This window comes from Serinus canaria, chromosome 8, assembly GCF_022539315.1.
Source record: "Serinus canaria isolate serCan28SL12 chromosome 8, serCan2020, whole genome shotgun sequence".
NCBI classification, from domain to species: domain Eukaryota; kingdom Metazoa; phylum Chordata; class Aves; order Passeriformes; family Fringillidae; genus Serinus; species Serinus canaria.
In genome coordinates this window covers 13,975,311-14,002,085 of record NC_066322.1, presented here as the reverse complement: position 1 = coordinate 14,002,085, position 26,775 = coordinate 13,975,311, and the positions used below count along the sequence as shown (strand labels likewise).

The 26,775-nt window shown below is 41.7% G+C and overlaps 3 protein-coding genes across 3 annotated transcripts in view; 1 reads left to right on the top strand and 2 right to left on the bottom strand.

Moving 5' to 3' along the window:
* Positions 1-23,785, top strand: part of LOC103815159 (uricase-like) — a 25,205-nt gene extending 1,420 nt beyond the window's left edge. The window contains exons 2-8 of the mRNA XM_050977685.1: positions 15,693-15,911; positions 16,670-16,786; positions 16,915-16,993; positions 20,130-20,316; positions 20,811-20,934; positions 21,280-21,363; positions 22,155-23,785. Of these exons, the coding sequence (XP_050833642.1) occupies positions 15,693-15,911; positions 16,670-16,786; positions 16,915-16,993; positions 20,130-20,316; positions 20,811-20,934; positions 21,280-21,363; positions 22,155-22,292 (948 nt within the window). The 3' untranslated portion in view covers positions 22,293-23,785. The remainder of the gene's footprint in view (positions 1-15,692; positions 15,912-16,669; positions 16,787-16,914; positions 16,994-20,129; positions 20,317-20,810; positions 20,935-21,279; positions 21,364-22,154) is intronic.
* Positions 4,592-14,504, bottom strand: DNASE2B (deoxyribonuclease 2 beta). The gene is made up of 6 exons (XM_009088583.4): positions 14,191-14,504; positions 10,347-10,524; positions 9,103-9,184; positions 7,938-8,099; positions 6,225-6,422; positions 4,592-5,666 (listed from the first exon to the last, which is right to left on the bottom strand). Exons 1-6 carry the CDS (start codon positions 14,301-14,303, stop codon positions 5,311-5,313), a joined length of 1,089 nt encoding a protein of 362 aa, XP_009086831.1. The 5' UTR covers positions 14,304-14,504; the 3' UTR covers positions 4,592-5,310.
* The window catches only part of SAMD13 (sterile alpha motif domain containing 13), a 19,271-nt gene continuing 14,807 nt past the window's right edge, over positions 22,312-26,775 (bottom strand). The window contains exon 6 of the transcript XR_003944659.2: positions 22,312-24,887. The gene's annotated coding sequence lies outside the window, so the exon portion shown is untranslated. The remainder of the gene's footprint in view (positions 24,888-26,775) is intronic.

Sequence of the window (26,775 nt, the reverse complement as noted above, 5' to 3'; positions counted from 1 at the left end):
AAAAATACACTTTTAAACTGCTTTATAGCAAGAGAAATATTGATATATGGCTGACAGAACATTAGCCCAAAAAAGAACCCTGGAAAATGGCAGACTCAAAAGTGCCCTGGAGCTAAATACTCTCACTCTTTAGAAAGTCATAAGCAAGCAACAAGAAGAAAACACTCGGTGACACAGCTTTTAGTGAGCTTTTGGCAGGTTTTGGAATGTAATGGAGAAACCATGCAGTGCTATAATGTGATAAATTTGTGGGCATTAATACATGTGAAGACAGATTTTTGGATTACTGTATTATGATGCACAACTCTCTGGCTAATTTGCATGCAACATTTCTATGATTAATAAATGAGGCAATGCTGGAAACTACTGTACTACAGTGAACCACTTGTAGCAATTGCTAGCACTCCAGCATGCAACATTAAATACTATGCTCTGCTTCTGTAAGCTTTGAATATTTGAACATCAGTTTGCAGTTCCCAGGCTGCAGAGTGATCAAAGGAGGGGAAGAATGTTCCTTACTTTTATCCCTCTTAGAGAGAACCGGAATAGACAGCAGATACCTTCTGTAGAAATGTCAAGCAAATACAAATGGAAAAACATAAAATCGAAAGGACTTAGTAAAATAAAGAGTAAAAGGGCAACACAGCTCTTTATAAAAAGCAAAATATATTTTTCAAGTCCTAATGTTTTGTAGTTAACAGTTTTAGTAAAACGAACATATCATATATGCATAGAATAGCATACTCTCAATACTGGGATAAATAATTTAAAGGCCATAAAGATAAGCATACAATGGGTCTGCATTAAAAAATTTTATTATGCTGTCTGAATCCAAGATCTAAAACTACAACTAATTTCTTGGTTCAAATGCCAATTCTTTTACAGCATTCATGCCAAATTTGTGAGGATTATGAGGAAATTCAGAAGATTAGATCTATATTCTGCTATCTTCAGTCTAAATAAAAAGGTGTCAGATATGTGGCACATATGGCTAACAGCTCAGGGTATCAGGATATCTAGAATACACCAATATTGCTATCCTAGCTTGGAATTTCAGACCAGGCTCTCTGCCTTTTACTATGAAGAATTTTTTCCCTGCTACAAAGGGGTTTTTCTCACGCTAACACAAATTTTTCTCAGCCTAACACAAATTTGTTCTTCTCCATTCTCATTTTTTAATTCTTGTCGTTTAAAGGAAGCTTTGTGAAATTAAAGAGGTGCATCATATTCTTGCATCACACCCTGAGCACAGTTAGGCTTTGGCTTCCTGAGCTTTCAGATGACGCTGCCAGCACCACTCTGCCTCCTGAACATTTTACTGCAGGCATGGGCAGCTTACATGTTCTGAAGCAATGACTATATTAAGTACCCAGTGATGTATCCTTCCCAGAAACTGAAAATAAAGGTATAAAAGAAATCTGCACAATAATTTATGGGCGTTAACATATGGGTGTAAGTTTCTCTGTGGGTAATTATGTGGCTATGCTAATAATGCCAAGGATGCTTTGATACATTAAGAAAATTTCTCACAATGATATTATTGAGCATTTCATGAGTCAGAAGTACGCCTGCAGACCCCTATGACAAGACAAAGCACCAGGCTGCATTAGCATGCCTTGAAGAAGGTTCCCAGCTCAGAGAAATTGCTCCCAAAGCTTCCTTTGACTTGCTGTTAGGCAGCTGGCATGGAGCCCCAGAGCCCTTGAGAAATTCTCCAATACATTGCTCATCACTCCCATCATGAGAGCTCAGAGTCTGTTCAGTTGCTGTGGAGACACCAGAAGCAATTCCACCACAAAGGCTGCCCTGTGAAGTGGGCTCAGGCTGCCATGCCTCTGCCGGTTTTCCAGTACTGTAACTGCTCAGCTGGAATTAAACTTCACACAGTTTAAATTTTTAATCCTTCAGGGTTTTTTTCTATTTTTAGCTTTTCTTCAGTGTCTATTCCTTTGACCTCTTGCATTAACTTGGTGTAAAATTGCACTGTTCTAGCACAGCAAGCCACTGCCCTACTGACACACAATTACTGGCATTAGGGAAGGATCCTCATGGATACAGGGGGTTACAAAAAAACAGCCAGAGTTTTTGAGCAGTGCCAGGGAGGCAGAGTCCTGCCCTTGCTCTGGCTGTGGGGAGGGCAGGAGATGCCCTGGTGTAGGGGGGTTGGATCTGGGGAGGCTGTGTCTGCATTTCCTGCGCCCCGCCAGCGTGGCAGGCGTGCTGGGACTGAGCCTCGGCTTGTGGAAATGATTGCAGGGCAATTTATAGCAAACAACCACCCCTACTGCTGTGTTTGTTACAAGCTTGGCTGCAGTACAGTAATGTTTAGTGGATTAATAATGTTTGCTTTTGGCCTCTCCTAGTCCCTCGGCAAACAATTTTCATGTATAATAAATGTTCTTATTTAGTCTAACCAGAAGAGAGCCCAAGGGTCAGAATAGCCAAACCTGCATGCTGGGAAGAGACTCCAGATTTCCACATATGGCAGTAGCTTTCCTCCTCTCCAAGCCAGGGTCCAGTGTTTGGGCACTTCTGCAGAGTCAGTTTTGCTGAGCAGATCACCCTGAAATTGCAGAGGGGCCATGCCATGTGTCCCCTTCAGCAGGAAACAGTCTGTCCAGTCAAAAGGGTCGCAGTGGGCAGCAGAGGCAGCACAGAATCCCTGGAACAAGCAGATATTTCTTGAGTGTTTGGCATCTTAAAATAGAACAGCATATTTTAAATTTAAAAACCTTTATATATATATATATATATATATATATATATATATATATATATATATATATATAAAATAGGCAAAAAGTAAACATCTCACACAGGGCATGCTGTGAGGGCACTTGAGGGTGAGTAAGTGGCTTATGGTCTTGCATTTTTGAAGAAAGCCCTAAGGCTTTTAGAGTTACAAACCCTTTACAAATCTATACTGTTTATTTTGTTGATTATTAGTCTCTTTTGGGAAACAAAGAGTCTGCCCATGTTTCATAACATGTAGCAGAAATACACAGATATGCTAATACAGAAGTTACACAATGAAAGCAAAACTGAATTAAAGCTGTTTACAGTCAAAAAATGAGAACCAGATCTGCAGCCTTTTTATTGCTACACCACTGAAATGAGTGTGTGCACAGCCAGGCTGCTGAGGTGCTTACAGTGCTGTATAGTACAGCTGTTTCTCTGCATCTTCTTGCGCTTTATGCCTCCTCAGTTACAGCTAAAATGGAGGCAACCAGTCTTGGGTATAATGAGGAATGTTAAAGTAGTCTTGTAAAGCTTTATGACAACTATTAATTGACCAAGTAATTAAGAACAGCAGTCAGCACTTATTCCAAGTGATGCACTGGTGACTTCTGGCTGGGGAGCAGAAGGCTGGCAACACTGCTGTGACAGCCAGTGGGACAGAGGCTCTTGGTATTGAGCCCTGTGACCAAGTATTTGAAAATACTACAAGAAATACAGGTTGTTACACAGATCCAGGAGCTCTCTGTCAGCACTGTCTCCAGCAGAAGATTTCTTGCCAGTCCTGTACACTGAAGCTGTGCTTACACAAAGCTGTGGGCAAGATACAAGAGCTCAGAGAGGTAGGTTAGGTTAGTGTCTGCCATGAAAAGGTAGGCAAGATGAATTAAATTTGTCTTGGCTTATCTGAGCAATGCCCTACCATGCCACGGCGCAGTGTTCTGTGTCACTGGCAATTTTCGCTGCCACAAAAGGTGTTGCTTGACCACAGCTAGCAAAACAAGAAGTAAATGTGTTTAACAAATTTGACAGGCATCAGAGAAAAAACATTATCAAACAAATTATTTATAGAATGTTATTGGGTCATATGCAGGGAAAATAAAATGAAAAATTTCTTGCAGGATATTTAAGCAACAAAATGATTTTCACTGAGCCATGAAAATCAAGCGACAAGCTACCTTCGATCCAGACTGGCTAATTATGAAACCTACTCCTGTACAATTCCCTTCATTATACAGGCCACATAGATTATTTCTATCTCTTCAAGAAATATGCACAAGTGTTTTCTGAAATTAATTAGTTAGACACTTTTTACACTTCATTGTTTGGGTGATTGTTCAGGGTGAAACGGGAAGGAAATCTTTGGCAACCTCTTGTGGTTGTGTGGCATTTCTTTATACCTCCTTCTGTGGAGGATCAGTAGTGGGGACTACAAACTCAGCAAAACAGAAATATCAGTGGGACAGCCAGATCTTTAGACTGGAGTTTATATTAGCAATTCAGGGAAAAAAGGGATAGAAACATATAAATATATTTAGGAACTTATTAAACACAGATACACTTCTGAAATCTGAACCCAAGAGTGTATTGGGACTTTGCAAACCAGCTTTGTCTTCAGAGCGAGACCATGCAAACTTCAGGTCCTAAGCCTGAGACTGGAGATATTGAAAATTACACCCACATTTACTGTAATGTGAAAATGTAGGTTAAATAACATCTTTCTTCAAATATATTCTTCTCTTTATATTTTTTTCCTAATTGTCTCCATTTTTCCTTTGGCAGCTATAAAACATTGTAATCAACCACAAATAACTATACAGATAGAAGAGGGAGAATAAAAACAGACCATTGTTACTCATTGTTTTGCTTATTCATATTTTGAACATGTTTATTTGTTTATAAAATTGCTGTACATGAATAGAAGCGCTAGAAATATTTCCAAGCTATTGGTTACAGATAATTTAAAGATGATTTAAAGTTCATTAATTCTCTAAAAATTAATCATGTAAAAATGAGGAATTCCTGTCCTCAGATCTACTCATCTCCCTGTCTGGATCTAATTTGCTCAGCTCTTTTAGAGATTCAGCCCAAGCTGAGCAGAAATGCTGTGATTTATCTCAACAGTGCCAGAAATCCAGGGTAATTCTGAAGTACTTGGGGGTACTTATCCCTTATCCCTTGCTACCTGCCAGTGCTGACAGCCCAGTTCAAGAGAGAGGTTTCTGTTGTCCCTCCCATCCCAGGTCCAGCCCCACTCCCAAGGTGCCCAGGGATGCCTGTGCAGGGTGTTCACAGAGATGTGCTTTGGTGCAGCCCCGTGCAGCAGTGTCCCTCCCATCCCATCCCAGATGGTGACAGGTGCCAGGGAGCAGAGCAGGGCCCAGCACACACCCCCTGAGGGCCCCACACCACAGGAAAACAGCTGCCCTTCACCTGCACAGCTAACAAGGGCATGGCCTAGCACATCTTGCAACTCACAGGGCTGCTTTTCAGAGTGACAATACGGTTCAGAGAGAGAGAGATTTCTACACTTCCCACGGAACAAGGGCTGTGCTGGCTGGGAGGAATGGTTTGTTACAGTTCTCTGTGACCAGAAGTGCAGCTTTCATAGTGGATTATCAAATGCCTGAAGGCTTTGTAGATCTGTTCGTTCTGGGTACAGATGAACCCACCACTTCTCCAAGCTTGCTCAGCAGCACGGTTCAAGTCCCCAATGCATGTCCACTGATCTTTGTATTTCCTTGAAACAGCCCATTTGGAATGATCATTAATGGAATGAAAGGTGGAGTTCAGTGGCATGCCTATGATGTTTATGTTGTAGACGTGGTAGTCAAGAGAGCAGTTTGAGTAAAGTTTTTCACCAGAACGTTGCCAGGATTCAGCCAACAAATCAGTCTTCAGTTCCTGAGCCATCCAGGCCACATAGATATCTGTGGAATAACACAGGGTGGGGGCAATCAGTGTTTCATGTTCCTTCATTTAAGAACAGACTGAAAAGCATAATCTAAATTGTGCTAGTTTCATGGTAAAGCATGAAGTCAGTCAGAGGAAATTTTGCCCCCTCCCCTTATTTTGACTTTTTCAGAAGTTCATTTCTACTTTTTTCTCCTTCTAGAAAACCTGTTACAAACAAACAGCACGATAAAAAGGAACAGACAAAAAAATTGCAAGTCCTCTTCATAACAAAGAACTCACAGATGATTCAACCCCCCTATTTCTTCTTCTTTGTTGCTGTTGAATAATGGAACATTATTTTCCTGAAAATGTAACTGTTCAATACCTTAGGATGGCTCAGACAGCTTTTTGCTTTGTGGGGCTGAGAGAACATTAGGATAGGACAGCACGCCTTGCCCTCTGTTACATTTATTTCTGAAGCTGAACTTCCTTTTTCCCCCTCAGAGAGAATATGAATTTTTAAATAATTTATTGATTCATATTTTAAGAATTAATTGAGAATGTGTTATATAGAGAGCAAAAGGTTCTCTTACCATCTATGAACAAGTGTGACTTTGCAAAGTGGAGAAAGGTTTCCCCACGGGCTGACTGGAGCTTGGAGAGGTGGCGCAAGGGGGCCAAGGGCAGCCTGGACTTTGCACAGAGTTTCTGGAGATTTGGGAGATCAGCTTGGAAGATTTCAGGGATGGAACAGCTGTAGATTCCTGGATTATAACTCAGCATCTGTTGGTCTGAGAAAAACCCACAAAAATGAACACATGCAGAATTAAAATGGGTTAAAGAAAAGCAATCAAGAGAGCAAAGTTCTGTCTTGGACAGAAAACCTAAATCCTTCTTAATCTTCACAGCCTATCACCTGGATGAGTTAAGTGTCAAAGTATCTTATTTTAGCAACCAGAATTTGTGTATTGCTTTGTATTCTGACTGGCCCTGCAGCACAAAGACTAGCTGGGAGAGAACACTCAGGCTTTCCACTTACACCCCATTATTTCTAGCAGAACTGTTAACTGGTGGTTTTGGTCCACTGCCACTTCCACCCATGCCCATCTTCAAGCCTCTCTGCAGTCAGGGAGCACTCAGACATCATGTGTAAATCCAAACCTGGCTGTATTTACAGGACTAGTGTCCAGCCAGTTACAGCTGCCAAGCCAAATGCAAACAGAGGGGCTGCCAAAGGGTCTAGCTTGGTTTGAGGGAGAACAGAAGTTGACTTTCAACATCTGGATTGAATTTGCAGAAGAAATCTCCTTTTCTGAACAGTGCACAGCTCAGCTGTAGAAGTCCTTGCCATGGATAACTAAACAGCTAGGGAACAAATGGGCTCATTAGGTGAGTTCATGGAAGACTAGTCCATCAGAAACATTCCAGTCTTTCTGGCTTAGGAAATCCCTGAACCACAGATTAGCAGAAGCTGGGAGGATGAGGCAGGAAAAGCATTAGCATATGCATCTCATTTTTTGTCCTCTTCTGCTAAACACATGCATAGATGTGTTTCCACAAACAGGAACCAGATAGCTCTGAGGTGTGGCCAGCCTGGCAATTTGCACAGCATGTGCTGTTCATTAATTTGATCTGAGGTTTCTGAGTGAGAGAAGAGTGAAAAAACAGTGTGAAAAGAGTTGAGGAACATGCCAATATGACTTGTGGCGTCTTTCAATAGTCCCTTTTCAGGATTCCAGTACAGTTATCACTGCCAGATAGTTCTGAATCTTGCAGCTGTATTTTGTTGGGTTTTGAGTTTTTTATATATTTAGTATTGGCAATTTTTGTGGCAAAGAAATACCTGGGAAAATTCTAGGTGATATTTATTCCATACTTCATATTTCTGATGAGTCAAAGCCACCACTCCAGCTCAAGCAGTGGTTGTCTTACATTTTTTGAACTGCAGATGACTGTTGCTGACTGAGCTATTACTGTTAAAAGTGATTAATCATCCTACTTTGTATTTCCAAAGCATTTGTTTGCATGGACTGAGTTTACTCTTGATATGCACTTGTGACTATTATTATCCTGACAGTCCCCACAGGGAGATGAAAACAGAGTGGAAGAGTGAATTTCCCACATTCACACAGGAAATCATTGGATAAACACAAATGAAGCCAAGAATGCTTATTCCAGGCCCCACTTGGTTTCCCAATGTCACAAAAAAAGGTCAAAACCAAGGAATTTTTGAGGGGAAACCTCAAAGAAAGCAAGCAGAGAGATGTGGTGGGACAAAGGCTTTCTCAGGGAGAAGCCTTTCGTACCTATTTCTGTGAACTGATCATATTTGAAGGTGATACAGATGGCTGTCTGTCCAAAGGACTCCCCAGTAGATGGATATCCATAACCATCCTCAGGGCTGGGAGGGAACAGGGGCACACTGTGAATCACCCAGAAGCCTTGTGATTTATCCAAGAGCAGAAATCCTGTCAAAATAAAAGTTACTGCAAATGAATAAAGGAGGAAAAAACCCTGAGATGATAGAGCTGTGCCCTACTTTGGTTTTGCTGCTGCAGATACCACATTTCAATGTGTCAATGTCTAGTAAGCTGTTCTAGAGTAGATTATTAGACCACAGGAGACACTAATATTGTATTAAAATTGCATCAGTTCTTTCCTGCATAACTCAAACTGTCATCGTGTTTTATTTGAATAAATCCTTTCGCACCCCCTTCCTCTGCTCAAATTTTGCCTTCAAGAGTTCTGACAATTAAAAGTCACAGGTTGTGACCCTCTCTCCACTGCTCATCTTTCTTCACTTCAAATATTCACTGGACAAAGGGAAACAGGCCCTATCGACATTGTGTCTTCTTTCCCAGACCAAAGGTCTCCCATGGGGAAGCAGCAGAGAGACAGGCTATGCTTCTCCTCTCCAGGGTGGATCATGCTCCTGAGCTGTGCCCATTGCTGCAGCCTGAAAATACAGCCCTGCAAAATGTGCTCATTTCCACACCAGGCTGGGCAAACCCCATCTGCTTCCTCAGGGAAACCTTTAAACTCCACTGAAGTTTACACTCATTTAAAGTCTCGATTTTCTGTAACTACATCCTACAGTGATTCCATGATCTTGGCAGCAGTTTCTTGTCCCAGAAAGTTTGGAGGGGTTTCTGTTGAGGGAATGTTTCCCTTCACATCTTGTATTGCTTTGCCATCAGGCACAGGATGGTGCTCAAAGGATTTGTATTAGTTTCAACTCTTGAAAGAAAGAGTCCATAATCCCCAGGATCCTTCACACAGCACAGGCATAGCAAAACCAAAACAGAAGCTGCAGCATAGGTAACTATACAAAAACCACACACCATGCAAATCACTCTTCAGTTTTGCTTCAGGCAGGAATTTTAGATATGTAGATAGACAAACAGACAGACAAGCAGATGCTATCTGCAACTTCAGAAAGGAGAAAATAGTAGTTTGGGACTCTCCCTGTACCTTTGGTGTGTCCACATTTCGACCCTTTGGAGTCTGATTCAGGGATCTCATCGTTGTATATCGCATATGCAATGGTGTTCCTCTGCAGGGAAACACACATTTCTGAAACACGACATTCAGTAAGAGGAAGGCATTTAAGCAAACATCTGCTGGGAACAGAAGAAAGAATTCAGGATTCCTCTGTGTGAACATCACGAGCCTAATCCTGCTCCCAGTTCAGCTGACACAGTCTCCACAGACGTTACAGTAAAATAAACCTGAGGACTCAGCATTAGGGCCTCAGCTGCCATGAAGTGGAAGCTCTCTAAGCCACTTTACATGGGTTTAGTGGCCACTTGCTTCCAAGGAAGTTTTTTGGGCCTCTCTCTGATTTAGCAATAGGATCTGGTAAAAATATTTGCTGAGTAAAAATAGACACAACTGTTCTTATTAAGGGCAAGCAATTAAAGCTTTTTTGCAAAAAAAATTTGCATACAGCCGCACCTTATTTCCCCTGAATAGAGAACTTCAAAGGAGCTGGGACACGCCTCTCCTCCCAATGTACTCTGAGTTTGTAAACAGTTTATTACAGCTGCAGTAATAGACCTGGAATTTGACAGTTTTCTGGACTGGCAATATTTGAGTGACTTTTGGGAGTCTCTTCTGCATACAAATTAATTGCACCATACCACAAACCCACAGGAGAAATGCGAAGACACACCCAGACTCCCAACAATACCTCACAGATGGGAAAAAAAAATTATAGGGAAATCTTGTGATATTTTACAATCACTTCACACAAATGTGCATGAGGTGTCTGAGGGTGGGAGCAAAAAAAAAAAAGGTCAACAAGCAGCATACCACTGCTGGAACAGTCACAGTCATTTCAGAGGGACGATGAAAACCCAGATTTGATTTGAGTCAGAGTATGAAACACATGCACATAGCAGGGCTTAGACAAGTGACTGTAACATTTACCACTGATCTTGGTCAGATAATGCTTCAGATATTGCTCAACATGAACTGCAGAAAAGAAGCCAAAGGGAGAATGTATGAACACTCTTTTTTTGAGGGACAATACTCTAACTATAAGAAAAGCTTGACTAGAAATTAGAAGTCTGAGGATTATCCCTAATTGTGGCCAAAATGGATCTTTTAGGAGATCCATTGGTCAGGCCTGGCCTTATATGCTTATTTTGGCTGCTTTCATGTCATCTGCACAAAATATCAAGTAACCACATAAAAAAAACCAAAATGCCACTTGCCTTGGATTCATATGCCTCATACAGCTGCTGCAGTGTTTGTCCCAGAGCACCCTGGCTCATGTTGATGAGGTATTTACCAAGCTGCCACTGTGGAGCCAGGGCATCCATGTACAGGTATTCCAGTCCCAGCATGGGAATCTGTCCTTTGGCATGCTTTGGCAGCTTGTAAAGAGCAAACCTGCAACAGTGAAGAGCAATTGGTTTTTCACCACCACTCTGTTTGAATGTGTAAATGAGTATCTCCTTCCCTGAGAAAAAGGAGGGTGAATCCAGGGATGCCTGGGCTGGAGGGGGAGCAATGTGCCCTTACCCTCAAAGCAATGACCCAGCCTGGGGACCAGCTGCAGTTTGGCAGCACAGTCCCTGCTGCAGACAAATTTGTGCTGCTTCTTAGCAAGCAAGGGAGGCTGATTCAGCAGCAAATTCCTTTTGCTGTGGCCAGACTGCTGTGGTACCCCTGAAGAATCTGAGGTAGGCTTGGTTGAGTCCATGAAATCCCAATTGCTCCTGGTCTGGTAAAGAACCTCAGGTCCAAACCCAGTCTAACATTCCCCCAGGTCAAACAATTTCTATATTATAGAAATATGGCTTTATAGTAAATAGATAAAATTGGGTATTGAAATAAAAAAGTGCATTATATTATGTTTATATGTATCACAATCACAAAATAAGTATAAAGCAAAGTGATAAAATGTAGTTCCAATCATACTTTCCACTACAGACTTGCACTCTGATGAACTGTTGCAGACTGGAAATTTTCAAACCATTAGCCAGGAATACAAATCTCTTCAAAATTGTAAAGTACTCAATATTGTCAGTAAATGGAGTAAGTGGCTCAGTTCATACTAAGGTTCCTGATAAAGTAAACAAGTTTTCCCAGTGCACAAGTCCGTGGGATTAATCACAATGTAATTAACTCAGCTACTTTCTCTGAGGGCTGTAATTGAGTAATTTGCTATTAATGTCAACAGTAAGGACTGAGTGGCATTATTTTCAGTCTATACTATTAACAAAAATGCAGCCTTGTGCTTAACCACTCAAGTATATCAGGAGGAGTAAACCTTGCCCAGTTGATTTAGAGGCTCAAGTTGATCACAAAAGACATCTTCAAACACAGGTGAGAAGTGGCAGGAAAACATTTTACTAGAGAAGAACATTTAATCCATGGGAAATGTAGATGTAAAGGCAGAAGAAAAACACACACCAGTGGTGGTCCTGGTAATCAACCTGCATTGCCACTGATTGAATGATCTCCTCAAAGTATCTCAGGAGAAATAATTTCTGATGACAGATCACAGAGAAGAAAGTGATTTATATAACTAGGCTGGGGAGAGTGGCCTGTGCCTATACACCAGGAGTCACAACAATCCCTTTATTTGAAATAAAGATTTGAAATGAAGATTTGCAAAGGAGAGGAATAGCAGTAGTTACAGCAGTAAGAGCTGATCCAGGAATTAGTAGATGAAGCCTTTCCAAACTCCTTTGAAACCTACTGAAAGGTTTATGCTCTGGAAGTGTGTACAGCCTTGCATCTGACAAACCCACCTTAGCAGATTTGCTTACGAAATGCTAGTCATTGAGCTATCAGGAAATTGCCTGCCAATTCCCAGTGGATCCGTGTTTTGGCTCTTTCCAGAAAGCCAGCTGAGTGTATTATCAATTAAAGTTGTATAAAATCTTTAGTGCTATTCGTGCATAGGAAATTTCTCAAGAACTCAGGCATTTGTGGGAGCAGAGTAAAAGTTATTTTCCTGAGAACCAAGAAAGAACAAATCCGCTTAGACCGGATTAGCCTTGTCACATTGTTTTCTTGTGACTGAACACAATTTACAAGCAAGAACCACATCTTTACTTCTTCCCTCCTGCCCACTCCCTCAAAAAAAGCCCAAACAAAAAATGTGCATGGCAGCTTCAGTCCTTGACTCAGCACTTCTCAGAAAGCATAGTGCTGGCTTTTATTTGCAGGGAAGGCTTCCCACAGAAAACAGTGAGTTCAGATGAATAAGGAAAGACTGCCCTCCTCACACGGCCAGTCCTAGGGCCATGTGCTCTGGCAGCCCCTGCGGGAGGTGCAGATTGTGGGATGAGATCCCGAGTGAAGGAGCGACTTCTGCCCGCCCAGGTACTGCGTGCGGGGAGGAGCTGCCAGCCCAGCTGGGGAGTACAGATGGGATCAGGTCAGATAAAGCAAGTGATCCCTCTGGTTCAGCGGCAAATGAAAGGGTGTGTGAGTACAGAGGAGTTATGGAATACTGCAGGAAGAAACCACTGCATAGGAGGAACTCCCACAAACCTGCTGCTAACTGAAAATAATGCAGTGTTATTTGTTCAAAAGGACATTGACATCTTTTGCTTCAGAGGAGGCTTTTCTCAGCAGTTTCAGTTCTGCTTCTCCTGTCAGCTTCATAGCAACCAAATCCAGAATCCAAAGACTGACTCTTCTTAGTTAACTAGAATGACCCCAGCAGACAAGTAAGTTTCTCTCTTTTGATCAAGGCATACTGAAAAGGTAATCCCCCTGTCTTACCTGCTAAATTTGTGAAAGGGAACATGAATTTGCCTGTGCAGACCCCCAGGTTCCCTCCTGGAACAGGCCCCACACCACTGGCATTGACATTGAGGGACAGGTTAATTACTCCTAGCCCCAGCCCTCAAAGAATTTCTCAGAAAATTTCAATACAAAAATTTTCTTCATCTAAGGAATTGACAGTTTGTATATATTGGTCTGTGGGTTTTGTGTTCATTTGTTTTTCACGAAAAACCTCATTCTGCAAGGAATAAATCCAGTTCAGGGAGAAATAAAATATCTCATACCTTTAAGTTCCTAGGTAGCTGCACCAACTAAGAGTCTGATTCTTGAAAAAATTATATTATCCAGAAGAGCCTTGGCAAAGGTGACAAGTCATAGGGATGGATTAGACCCTCATACATTTGATGTTATGCCAACAGAGAGCAAAGCCAGCTTAGTGCTCCTGCCTGTGGTGCAGGAGCGCCTGCCTTCCCTGCAGTTAGCTCTGTGTGCAAGGAAAGAAAGAGATGGGCCTACCTCTTTAGCACTTGTATCCAAACTAATGTTGTTCACAAGAAAACCATTTTTCTTTTGAAATTGGTTGATATTTATCTTCAGGAAGCTCTTTTTTAAGAGCCCTCATTTCACTTTTAAAATCCGGGCTGGATATTATGCAATTGTACTTTGCATCTCTTCATCTTGAAAACTCATTAATCCAATTAATCACTGAGCGCCCGAAGTTGGGCTCGCAGCTGGCAGTGCGAAGGCACCGGCGGTACCGCGACGGCAGCTCCGGGCAAGGAGCGACTTCTGCTCCAGTGACGGGGCACACGGGGCTCTCGGCCACGCTGCTGCCGCCAGCCCGGGGCCGCTCAGCCTCCGTTGCCCCTCAGCGGCCCCCAGCGAGGGGCCCAGAGCCCCGCTGCTGCTCAGAGCCGGCCGAAGGGGACAGGCGGGCGCCTTCCCCGCCCGGCGGTTCCCGGGCCCGGCCGTGCCCCCGGGGCTGCCGCTGGCGAGCGCAGCCTTGGCACCGCAACACAGGTTATGCTCCCTTTGATCATGAGACATGAACGCCGTGTAAAACCGTGATTATTTGATTGTTCTGCAGTTAGTCATGATGCTGCACGGTGGTTGGTTGAAGGAAATTAAATCAGACTTCAGTGACTTATCCTCGGTTTTTCAAACGCAGCACTCCGCCACTACTCTGGTGCCAACAGCGCTGAACCAGCCACTGCCTTTGCATTGCTCCTCGGTGACCCACCCGCTTCCCGCGGTTTAATCTCAGTGTATTTATTTACTCTCCCAGCGTTTCTCTCCCGCACGGTATTTACTCACCAATCCACCGTCTCCCCATCTTCATTCCTGCAGGAAATCTCGGCGGCCCACAGGGGCACGCAGGAGAGAAGTAAGAGCAGAGCAGCTTGGCACCAAGCAGATCCCGCCGGCATTTTGGTTTCCCGGCTGCGCAGGGCGAGCCCCGAGTGGCTCTGAAAGGAGAAGTTGCACTGCCAGAGCTGTCAGCTCCTGCCCACGGAGCAGGGAGCGCGCCCGGCACGGCGCAGCCGGCCTGGGAAACCGGGCTCCAGCAGGGACGGCCATGGGCAGAGGGGCAAGGGCTCCTGGGAGCCGCCGGATGTGCTCACGATTTCTTTGGGCAACAAAATGAAAGCTGACAAGCTATGTTTTTGATAAAAACCAGAAAAAAATTATTTTGACTATTTAGAATATTCACGGTATTCTGCTTTAAAAAAGGCTCCAGCCTGCAGATACCGAAACCCTTTTTGTTTTCCTTTCAGTTCTCCACGACTGACGTACAAATTTTTCACAACTATCTGAGAAAAGGCCCTGGTGTTCAGACAAGCAAAACAACATCACTCCAGCTCACTACTTCTCCGCCCAGCCCTTGTCCCGTGCCCGCAGAAAGGGTTCCCGGGGAGCGCCGCGCCCCGCCCGATGCCGGCTCCGGTCCTGGGGACCTCCCGTCACCCCTGGGCACCTTCAGTCACCCCTCGGGATTGAGCCCTTAGGGACTGAGCCGGAGAAACGCTCTGATCTCTGAACCAAATTAATTTACTTACAATTAGGGAATGCCTTCTTCAACTATTTTTTAAGTGCATTAACATTTCTCTTAGGAACAAACATGTCTGAATGAAGCGATTTCACATCTGATAATCTTTTAGCAACTTACACATAAAAAGCTTCAATTTATATTTTAGTGTGGAAAGTGCTCTTTCTCCATTCTCATTATGCCTACATCAAAAGGGGCTGATTTACATTAAAAGTTGTTGATATGCAGTATGGGATATTTCAGCCTCACGGAAAGTCCAGTGCAATGAGCTCTGGGTATTTTAGCACAACCGAAATCCTCACAACCTTTGCAGAATTTTGTCACCTTGCTAGCACAGCCTCTCCAACACTGTAAGAGATGTGTAAATGGGGTGTGTCTAACAGAAGCAGGGTAAAACTTAATAATAGGGCTTAATGCAAACAAAACCAATGATCCCAGAGAAGAGACTCAGTGAAGGTCTACATAGTGAGGACTAATTCACAGATGACAAATGAGAGATTAGTTCACTGTGACTCCTGTTCTATAATCTGTTCCCCAGAAAAATTTAAAATTTTATCACAGCTGCTGCTGATACAATAATAGTCTCCTAAAGCATTTTTTTCTTCCTGTCAGGACTCTGCAAATTATAATGAAAATATTCTCATTATCATGGGTAACTACAAACATAATGGCCATAAGCACTGTTTCTATTTCACTGACATTGTTCCATGACAGCATAACTCAGGCTTCTACTGCATTTCTTAACTATTGCCACATGTTTTCTTTGCAGATCAAGGACCTTGAAGTCCTCAACTGTGAATATGGCAAGAATACAATTAAGTTCCTTCGCCTTCATAAAGAAGGAAAGAAACAGTTTGTTAAAGAAGTGGAAGTGTGTGCGCATCTCCGGCTGACATCTCCTCAGGAGTACCTGGATGGAAACAATTCTCTTGTGATACCTACAGACACCATAAAGAATATTGTCCTTGTGTTGGCCAAAAAAAATGGGGTATTTTTTAAATTTTTAACTAGCCTTGCTGTTTCTTACAACATCATTTGGAAGTATTTGTTATACTAACTTTTTATTTTCAATTTGCATATCGGACCAGTACCAAAGTAATTTTCATCTTTTTTAGTTTTCCTCCTCCACTGCTTGTCCTGTGGATTCTTTTTTAGCTTTCCAAAGCCTTTCTTCTCAAGAGCTAGCACTGTTTTTTGTGGATTTATCATATAAAAGCCTTATTTTTTTTTTTTAATTTAATAGCCCATAATCCCGCATTATTCCTATCTAGTATTTTTAAACAGGAGGTCTCAAAGTTTGAGACTCCTCTTAATTCTTCTGTGCTCTTACTGCCATCAGTTGCATGTATCATAATGACAATCTGTAGCACTACATTTCTCCATAATGAAATCCCATCTTTACCCTGTAAAACTTAATTAGAATATCACCATATCAATCAGAATAATTGTGATAAATTTTTATTTCAGCATTATATCCTCAAAGCATAAGACTCCTGCAGCAGTTTCTCTCAGTCCAAGAACTGCAGCTCACTGTACCACAGAATGGAAGATTTTTGACACGACCATAGCTGCTATTTGCAGCACATGCTGCAGGCTGGTCAAATGACTGGGCACAGTGAGCCAAGCTAGAAATAAGAGAAATGTGTTTTTAACCACACTGATTCTTCCCAAATACAACAAAGAGAAAAATCTGCTTTTGTACATGAAGTTATTGCTTCTTTCTAATAATATTGTTTGCTGCCTTAGATCCCAAGTTTAGAACAATTTGCTATAGATATCTGCAATCACTTCATGACAACATTTTGCCAAGTGGCGTACGTCAAAGCCTACGTTCAAGAAGTACCATGGCAACGTCTGCATGAGGTATCTAAAATACTAATAAATTCCATTTGTTTATGCTGTAGTCATTCCTCACTCTCTTAGCTCCTGTTTTCAAATTAACATAATAATATTTATGGCACTTTTACTTACATGTCTGCTCTAAATTGCAGGATGGCGTTCCCCACATCCACTCATTCATATGTGTTCCTGATGGGATCCGCTTTTGTGAAGCTGAGCAGTGCCGGAATGGTGAGAAAAGAATTGGCAGCGTCCCCTACTTCTCTGTAAAAATTTCTGCCAATGAGAGATGAAGATGGCTTTAGAGATAGCTATGGGTGTTACAGGGCTTAGGGCACAGCCAAACTGCTCCAGAGGTCTAAACCAAAGAAGATTTTATAGTGTAATTTTGACGTTCTTGATCTCTGAGACATGGCTGAGGAACTAATGTAGCTCACATTTGTATGTACATCCCAAACATGGAATGGTTACAACAGCACATCCAGCAGGACTGTTACATCCTGCCACAGGATTTAACAGCCTTCTGAGAACAGGCTGCTTGCTCTTCTACCTTATACTACAACCTGCAGTCTCCTATGATCCTTACGTGACACCACACTGCTGCAGGCCAATTGCCTGGTTTGCAGTAATTTTCCAACTCCTATCAACACGCCCTGATTTTATTTCTAAGAAAGCAATTTCATTGCTGCAAGCCAGACTAGCTTGAACATCGTGAGCACTCTGGTCTACATGTGAATGATTTTTCACATGGAAATACTTCAGAATGTGCTTACTATTTTTGCACACCACACATAAACAAAGCAGTATTTGGCTTGACCAAGAGTTTTGCGATACTTAAAAGGCAGGCTTTCAAGCTCAGCTGTCTGTCCACGAACTGGCATTCCAAAGGGAGTGTAAAAATTCTCTCTACTTGCTATAGCTTGCAACAAAAGCCCAAGTTAAGTCTCACTGTGATGGTGTTTTGCTTAACGCGTCTCCCGGATTACTGGGAACCGAGCTGAGGCCACTGTATCATTTCACATAATGGCTTTAGAGGGCTTAGGCATTAGTGCAGTACCTGTCTATACTACATTGATGTAACTTAGAACTATTTCCCATCCTATCCAGAACCAGTGGCAAGACCAGATTCACTTGCAGACAGGACACAAGTTTTGAAAGGTCCATCTGAGCACTCTTCCTGTTCCTGTTCCTGCTGAAAGAACACAGAAAGCCTGTACAAGTCACCAGTGCCTCTTGGCCTCATCTTTTTTAATGTCTCTAGTATTGTTAACTACTGCTGTACTCTTGGCAGCCTCAACAGTATTGACTGTATTTTCTGGAAAACGTTAAAAAAGACACCTGAATTTTAAAAAAAGAAACAAACAAAAAGAGTCTATACATTTTTGAAAAGCTGTTGCTCTTAATATAGATTGTATTAAATTTTTCATCATCATGAAAATTTAACAAGCAATTCTGCAACTTCAGATTCTACACAAACAGAAAGCTTTCATGGCTTACTGAAGAAACCACCTTTCCTTCTTAGACTTCCCTTCATGTAGCCCTTTAGTTGTTTCTTTAGAATTCCCTGCCTAGGTGAACAGTAACCAAAGTGATGATTTTCAAATCACTTTTATTTTTCTTCTAAGAGAATGTTCTCTATATTTAACATCCTCCTATGCACCTATCAGCCAGACACGAGAGTTCATTTCTCAGTTAATCCTATTGTTTAATAATTTTCTTATCCGGAAAAAGAAAACCCTAGTGAGGTTTAATAGAATTATGTTTTGCCATTGTATCAGCTGATAAAAGGCTCAGAGTTTTCTGGAAACTCAAAACATTTTAAGTAACTTAACCAAATCAAAATTTGTCAACTGAAGACAGCATGAGCACAAAGCCTCCTGAAAGCACAGCATGAGCTGTTCCCCTTGGAAACTCTCCCTGGGTGCTGTCTCCTTTGGAGCTAGTTTCAGGCTGATTGCTGTACAGTCAGCCAGCCTTTCAGTCAATCTTTTGTTGCAAGGAGCTCTTTCAAATAAGTCTAAGTATTTGAATATAAGATAAATATCTCTTCAGGTTCACTGATAGTACCTGCACTACATTAATATCTGTGTGTCACAGTCTAATACCCATTTTTATTAAATTATTCAAGATCTGTACAAACCCCAAAATATCCTGTCCAAGGTCACTCTCTTCTTTATATTTTTTACAGCTTTGGTAAATAACAGGGGGACATAGGCAAAATGATAGATACACCTCCTTAGACTCATTCAAAAACAATATTGAATGCAAACAAGAAAAGAAATAGAGAAGATACAGTGTCAGTAATATCCAGTCACAGAGCAGTTTAAAAACACCCAAACCTCTAAACAACCATGCAATATAGAAATGCCTACTCTGATGGAATTATTTCCAGTATAAATTCCTTCAAAGATATCATTTAGGGACAAAATTTGTGAGTCCTCCAGATCAGAGGCAGGATTACTATGCACTTGACATATTCAAGGATGAATTTTTAACTAGGTAGTGTGAGCACCAAGAGCAGCACAAAACCAGCAGCTTGGACTTCAGGCCCTGACTATCTGCACTGGCCCTGAATGAGCCTGCATGCCATGAAGTTTCTCTTTTCTGAATAAGCTCTTTGGCAGCTCTGGTCAGTGAAATTTTCAGTTACCATCTTGGTGTGCTCTAAATGACTGACTTCTTTAAACTGAAGTAGCTGCCATTCAAAAGGTGTCAGCAGAAAAAGTTCAGGTCACAACTGCCTGGTGTTTAGAAGACAATGATCCACCCATGCAGCAGTGATCCTCGACAGCTTGTTTTATAAATAGTGGCTAAGAGCAAAGCCACTGTCAGTTTGACCGTGTGGGTGGCATCTGTATCAGCGCCAGTTCCTGCTCATTAGCCGAACTGCAGGGATTTGCATTGGCTCCTGGTTCTCATTCTCAGAGATGCAAAACTCCCAACAGGATGGGTATCTAAAGCAAATTACTGACTGAGGCTCTGTCTTTATACAGAGAATTTTTATATTTGTCTGTGTTCTTGGAAAAGGCACCATCACAGCACTGGTAGTCTATTTCATTTCCCTTTAGAGCCATTCCTAAATTGACATCAGCACAAGCCAACCCAACACATCCCAGTTCCAAGCAAGATAAAAAAGTCTATCCTCAGTTCTCCTTAACTGCAGATCACTTGATGGGATTCTCCATTTTCTAGATTGAGCCTGACTTCACTTCAGTAGTTTCTGTCTTGTTTCTTACCTTTCTGCCAATATCAATGTGCAGAAAGTTATTGTCTGCTTTCTGGCTCTGGAGCTGTCAATGCAAGTATGCACCCAAAGGTTTCTTTGTGTGAAAACAAGTTCATATTTTCTTGTAATTTTCAATCACAGGTCCTCTGATTGTCTTTGCTGGAATTAAGGACCTGAAACTTATGAAGACAACACAGTCTGGATTTGAAGGCTTCTATAAGAATGAACACACCACGCTTCCTGAAAGACATGACAGGATTCTATGTGGAGAGTTCTTCTGCAAATGGTCATATGGCGAATGCAAGGATTTTGACTTTAACTGCATATGGTATATGTTATATCAAGTAATATTAATTTCCCAGTCTATACTCACAAAGTTCCTCTATACAATACAGAAGGTCTAGGGGCCAGATCCACAGCTGCTGTGCACCAGCTACTCACAGGTCTCCATGACAGCAATAAGCTCTTGTTATGAGGGGTAAGAGGCATGTCTTAGGGGTACTTCTCTCTCTAAGGGTACACCATTGGACAGGATTCAAAAGAACAGTTCAGTGTTCAGTACAGAACACTTTAGGAGAATTAAATAACTATTTTGTTAAATAGTTTTAACAAAACCTTTTTGTGAATTATATATCTGGCAGGGGTGGGGAGAGGAAACAGAATTTGGGTGAAAGTACTTGTTCTTCCATAAAATCCCATGGGCTATATATTTGTCAGAGAAGACATGCAAAATATAAACAAAAAACACCCCCTAGCAGAGCATTACAGATCCAAGCAGAGACAGCTGATACAAGGTTTTGTAAGAACCTGTGTTATCTCTAGGAAAAAAATCCGTGAATGTATCCTTGAATCCTTTGCTGGACCACCTGACTGTGGGGAATATTCACCCTCTTACCAGAAAACTGTCAACTGCATCCAGATGCTTGTCCTTTCCAGAGTGCCACAGGTATCTTCTTTCCTCCTAATGATGTTTTACTTTAATAATAGTGAATGTTAATTGCACCACTGAGAAGACCAACATGAGACTGTTATTTCCTCTGTCAGTTCTAAGACTGGAAAGTCACCAGCTGGGAACACAATGGGGGAGAACATCACTCAGTTCTTGGCAGCACTTGAATAAAAGTGAAAGGTGTGCCACACATGTTCACTAGATTGCATGTGATCAACTGTACTGGGGTGTGGGGGGGGGGGGGGATGGCACTGTTCTTTTTTACACAGAGTGAAAAGCCTGCCAGGCTGTTGACTGAAAAGATGCCCTAATTCATTGTCTCATCCATTTTCATGGCTTCAGGTACAGGTCATAGAAGTCGTCTTGAACAACACTTTTTATAATGTTGTAGACATGAAGAATCTAGGCTTGACCAATGACAAAGAAGTAAGTAAATGCTTCAAATACAACTTGATTACCCTCATTAGAAATACTCAGCCTCAAAGCATATCAGCAGTTCTACATAAAACAGTTAAAGTGAGCAAACTTCCTCCCAGTCCCAGAAGAAGCTCCACATTATCTCTAAAAGAGACTTAAACTGATTACAAAAGGAGGATAAATAATTGTCTTTTTGTGTTATTGATAAAACCTAAAGGTCAAGTGGAATACTCTGGATATCAAAAGGATCTGTAACAGAGACTGTCTTTGAAAAATTATTCCTGCTTTCTCCACTGAATTTGACTCTCTATTATAATGTCAGCCTGTGCATTTTACTCAAGCAGAATGCACTGTGGCATCCCAGATTGGTCCTATAGTGGATAAGATACAAGCCTGGGATCAGGCAGAGAGCAAGAGGTAGGGGTTGACATGTATTTGCTCTTCCCTCCACAGCTGGTGTAGCTGCCAGCTAGGTCCAGCTGAAAGTCTGTTATGTTACCCTCACATGAAAGAGAAATATTGGGTTATTCCATTGACATTGATGGCCTGTAGTCTGCTTATGCTCTAGTCTCCCTCCAAAGTCTTGTGATTCTGCTACTGTGCTCTCCTATCCTTTCCCTCCTTCAGGTGGACATTATAGATCCACTTTTACTTGTGATAATGTCAGCATCTACCACTGATATTCATAAGAGGGAGAAAAGGTCTGGGCATGATTTTATTAAGGAGGTGAATAGCCAGATTTTCTGCTGGTCTATCCCAGTCTCAAACATAACCTTTGTGTTTGTGCTCATCCCCCTCAGGTTTTGGTTCCAGTGGAAACTCCTTATGGCTCCTGTACTTGCACACTTGGCCGGAAGTCATTTTTTGAAGCACAAGGCCACATGCTGAGAGATGAGAGGAAATGTCAGTTTGGACTGGCAGCTGCCCAGGAAAACTAAACATCTTGGCTCTGTGCAACCTTCCTGATAAACTTAACAGCATGGCTTTCCTATCAATGTTTACTCCTTATTGGCCTCTTCTACTGCTGACTACTTTTCCCTCTATGAACTCCTGAACATGGGATTTATGAAGGACGCTCAGGAAATTGGAAATCAAAGTCTGTCCCTGACTTCCAGAGCGATTTGCAGACTGAAGTGTCCTAAGCTCTTTGGAAAATCCCAGCTGGAAACATTAGGTAAATTAATTTTTAAACTAGCTATTCCTAGACCTTTTAATGAAACAAATAATTTGATGCCTGTAACATGTTTTTGACATATAAAATCAGGAAATCTCTATATTCTCTTTATTAATATTTCTTCAGTAAAATGAATATACAGGCATAAGACCTGCTGTTTCATTGACATAACCTGTCATGATCCCTTGATGCCACACTGATCTACAGAGCTGAGGTTCTGAACCAGTGACTGAATGGGGAATCAGTCAGAATCAGGATTTCTTTAGGCAGAAAATGAGGAAGGAAAAAAAAGCATCTCTCATATTTCCTTTGTGGAGTAATAGTTACAGCTGTTGACTACTTTCTCTGCATGTAATCTGACTGCATGACTGCTGCTGCTACTCATCAGACTGTAGTTACTATAGTACCTTTACAGTAATCACTGAGGTCATTTGAGGGTTTAGGCTATCTCTGTAGGTTTAATTAAATAGTTTTCTTTATTCTAATAATCTTATCATGACTTCTGAGCAGGCAGGAGTCAACCTATGTAGCCCTATTACATTTGGGAGGGGTAGGGAGAAAACTAGACAGATAATGCATATTCTACTTTTTAGTTACCCCAGGTGATATCTTTGAACGTTGAGATAAAACAATACAGTCAATGACTCTCATCTCACAAACTGTGGCTACCACATTTGCAACAGGAATCATCCTGAGCTTCCAACAGCTTCTAACCCTTTCTTTCATTTTCTCCGAGTGTCATTTTCACAGACTCCATGTGACAGAGTACAAATCGAGTGGGAAGTACCCAAAGTAAAAACTGTAGTTAAGTTGCCTTTGTGCCTCCTGAGTTTGGCAGACATGCAGCACTGCTCTGGGTACAATCATTAAATTCATAGGCACCAAAAATGGGGGAGATGTCCTGCTCTGTGTGATATTTTGAGGTGCTTTGCAAGATAGAAACTTGCCTTGATGAGCAGGGTGTAACAGATGCAAGAGAAGAACAGTCCAGCAGCCTGAGCTATCCCCTGAACAGCAGGAAAAATGACACCACGGAGTGAGGCTGTCCCAGCTGTGATGTTCTCTGGCCACCAGCCAATTCTGAAAGCTTTATTTACAAAACTTCTAGCTTTTCCTGGGGACGTTCTTGCTTACCTTCTTAGATTGTGTTGTATTGTACTTGCGGGTTTATGTCTTGCTACTTCTGTCACTTCTAGGTGCTTTTAATTTATTAATGTATCTTTTAAAGGCAAATAAAGAGCAACATCAAAAAACAAAGTAGCTTTTGACTATTTACTACCTATATATAAAGGTGAACATTTTAAGTAAAAGAACTATTTTAATTCATCCAATATCACCTCAAAAAGTGACCAATCTTCTTCCAAATGACACTTCACTACCAATAGATGAAAAAGAATCTTACTGAACATTTCAGCATTTGCCTCTCTCTGAAACAAGGCAGATCTGCACAACCAACTTCCTTTCTACCTTATAAGAAATTTATTGCATTAGGCACAAGGTTTCTTTCATTCCTTTTTGTGCTTTTGTGGCCTTGCAAGATAGTAATGGACTAACCTCCATGGCAGAATGAGGACACAAAGCAGTGAGCAGTTGTTTACTGAGCCTTTCCTGTGGCAACAAGCACACATGTACACTCATTCAGTGTGGTCTGTATAAGCCTCCACAGACAGGCAGACATTCACTGTCTTTGGAGCATCTCAGTGCAGCTCCATCCAGCACTGCAAACCTGAGTCACTTACGTGGGCAGATTGCTTCTAAAGAAAGCACTTAGGCAATCGGAAGCAGCCCCAGTTTCCCATATGGCAACAAGATTAGGGTAACAGTGGCATAAATAATTCTTGAAAATGTGAGTTAGCCAGACTCACTTGGGCCTGAAATCTGACCAAATTCCCATTGGCTTCATTAGATTCAGTCTCCACCATGGACTTGCATTAATTTCATTCAGACAGATGTTTTTCTCAGTTCCTGTCCTAAGGAGCTATTCAAGCTGCTTACTGTGTTTTGCTCAGAAGCAGCTGTGACGCTTTGCTGACGCCACCCCACTTGATGAAAATGAGCAGCAGCTAGCAGGTTGTAAAACTGCTGTTTAAAATACTACTTGCTGATAACATTAACCTTGCTGGTCCTGGGCCACATCCCAGTAGTTCATAGGGGATGAAGTCTCCTACCAAGAAACAGGGTATTTCGAGTGCACAGACATATTATCTTTTGTTCTTTGATTCTTTCCCATCCTGTTTCTGTTCAATTCTGATAACTGCCCAGGAGAGTCCAACACAGCCCGCCTCAGCTGCTCATCATGCTCCACGCACAACCAATGTCACACAGATAACATGTACCAGCTCAACTCATCAGCCAGCACCTAAAACAGAGAGCAGATGTCACTGTCAGGGTCAGGACAAGTCATCTGTTTTCCCTGACTGTACTATTCTATATATATTATCTGCTTTCCAGTATACATTTAAACCTACCAGTTTTTATTAACTATTACATATACCTTTTTTTTTTTTCCTTCCTTGAAGTCGTCTTTTTCCTTTCTTAATTTAACCTTGCTTTTATCAAGAGTACATAATCCTGACTCTAAATTAAGCTGAGCTACTTAAAGTGACCAAAAAACTGTTTCTGGCTAAAAATCTCAAAATAAATACTTCTGAATTTAGAATTCTGCTATATTTATATATACAGCAGCCAACCATATCCCTCCTGGAAAGTGCACAGCTGTATCTAGAAAGGAAACATATGAAATGTTTCCAGTTACTGGATCAAAAATATCAGCTACAATATAAAATGTTTTCTGAGAGCTTCACCATTCATAGCAGCCCGAGAAAGACACACACACACATATGTGTATAAAACACATGTATAAGTGACACTTCTAGAGCAGCTGATGTATGTATGACTAATCTGTGGCAATCACATCAGAAAAATCATGATCTGGGGTTAGTTGCTGCTAAAACAAAAATAAACCCAAGCAATACTGGAGGGACTCAACATTAGATAAACAAGGGGGTAGAGAAACCTTTGATTCAGAGAGAAATACAACAGAAACCAGAGTGCCTGAGTACTGTGGAGGACTTCTGCCACTTTTCAAGTGTGGAATTAGGGATTAATTTCTACATTACATCTGACTGAAAAAGATAAGAGTTCAAGTTTTAATGACCTTACATTCCTGCAATGTTTTCAAATCCTCTAGACACACATACTTGCAGGTAGGAAAGCCCAGGCAAACTGGTGTGTGTTATTTATGCAGAAGGAAGGAGGGAATTTGAAGAGTGCTCTTGTGAAACAGGGTTGCTACACTCAGGCACACACCCATTCCACATTTCTCTCCCCACAGTTTGGCCACCAGCTTGTGAACAAACTCAGCCACAATTTCCTTACTTTGACTTCCTTCCTCCTTCCACAATCTACTAAGACAAAGCAATGTTACTCTTGAATCCAAAATATCAGTGCAAATAATGAGCTTTCCCTCCCTTTTCTGATAAAATTTAGCTGCTAAAATCAGAGGCATCCTCAATATAGGAAGTACCAAAGAGTGTACTCTATAGAGGGGCAGCTGGATTATTGCAATCATCCAAAAAAAGGAAGAGAACATCCTGAAATGAATGTAAGCCTGCCAATGCCAAGACATTTGCTGCTGCCTTATCAGCAGATCAGCTGATAATAGAGCAGTTGTAACTGCTGACTGCTCCTTCAGCAAGGATGCTCATGATGCAGCATATAAATACAACAGTGGTCTCCAGTAGTCACCAGTAGCCTCAGCAGCAATAAAACTCTCACATGAAGACCAAGAACCACTTACAGTCTTCAAAGTGCTCTCCTTGGCCTCTCCAGGTGCCTGAGGCTGCATTTCCTAAATTTATAGCAACTACAGACCAATGTTATTCTGGGAATTGAACACACATTGAAGACCCAAATGAACATCACTAAATCAACTCCCTAATTATAGGGGCTAAGCAAAAAGTAATTTAATGACCTTGTTACATTATTATTAAAAAACCCCCAGACTTTCCCAATAGGAATGAAAGTTACTTATTAAATCAGTCTGCCCATTCTTCCAATGGAGACTGCCCCTGCCAGTGGGCTAATGACAGCCACTGTCCTCAGCATTTCCTCTGGGGAAACTGCTGTCCAAACTGAGCAACACAGAGCTGATGGAATGGGACATGGCTGAGATCTCTTGGATCACATCTCCAAGCACCAAGTCCTCTCATTTGGTGAAGAAGCCAATCCATTACCTGTGTAAACTG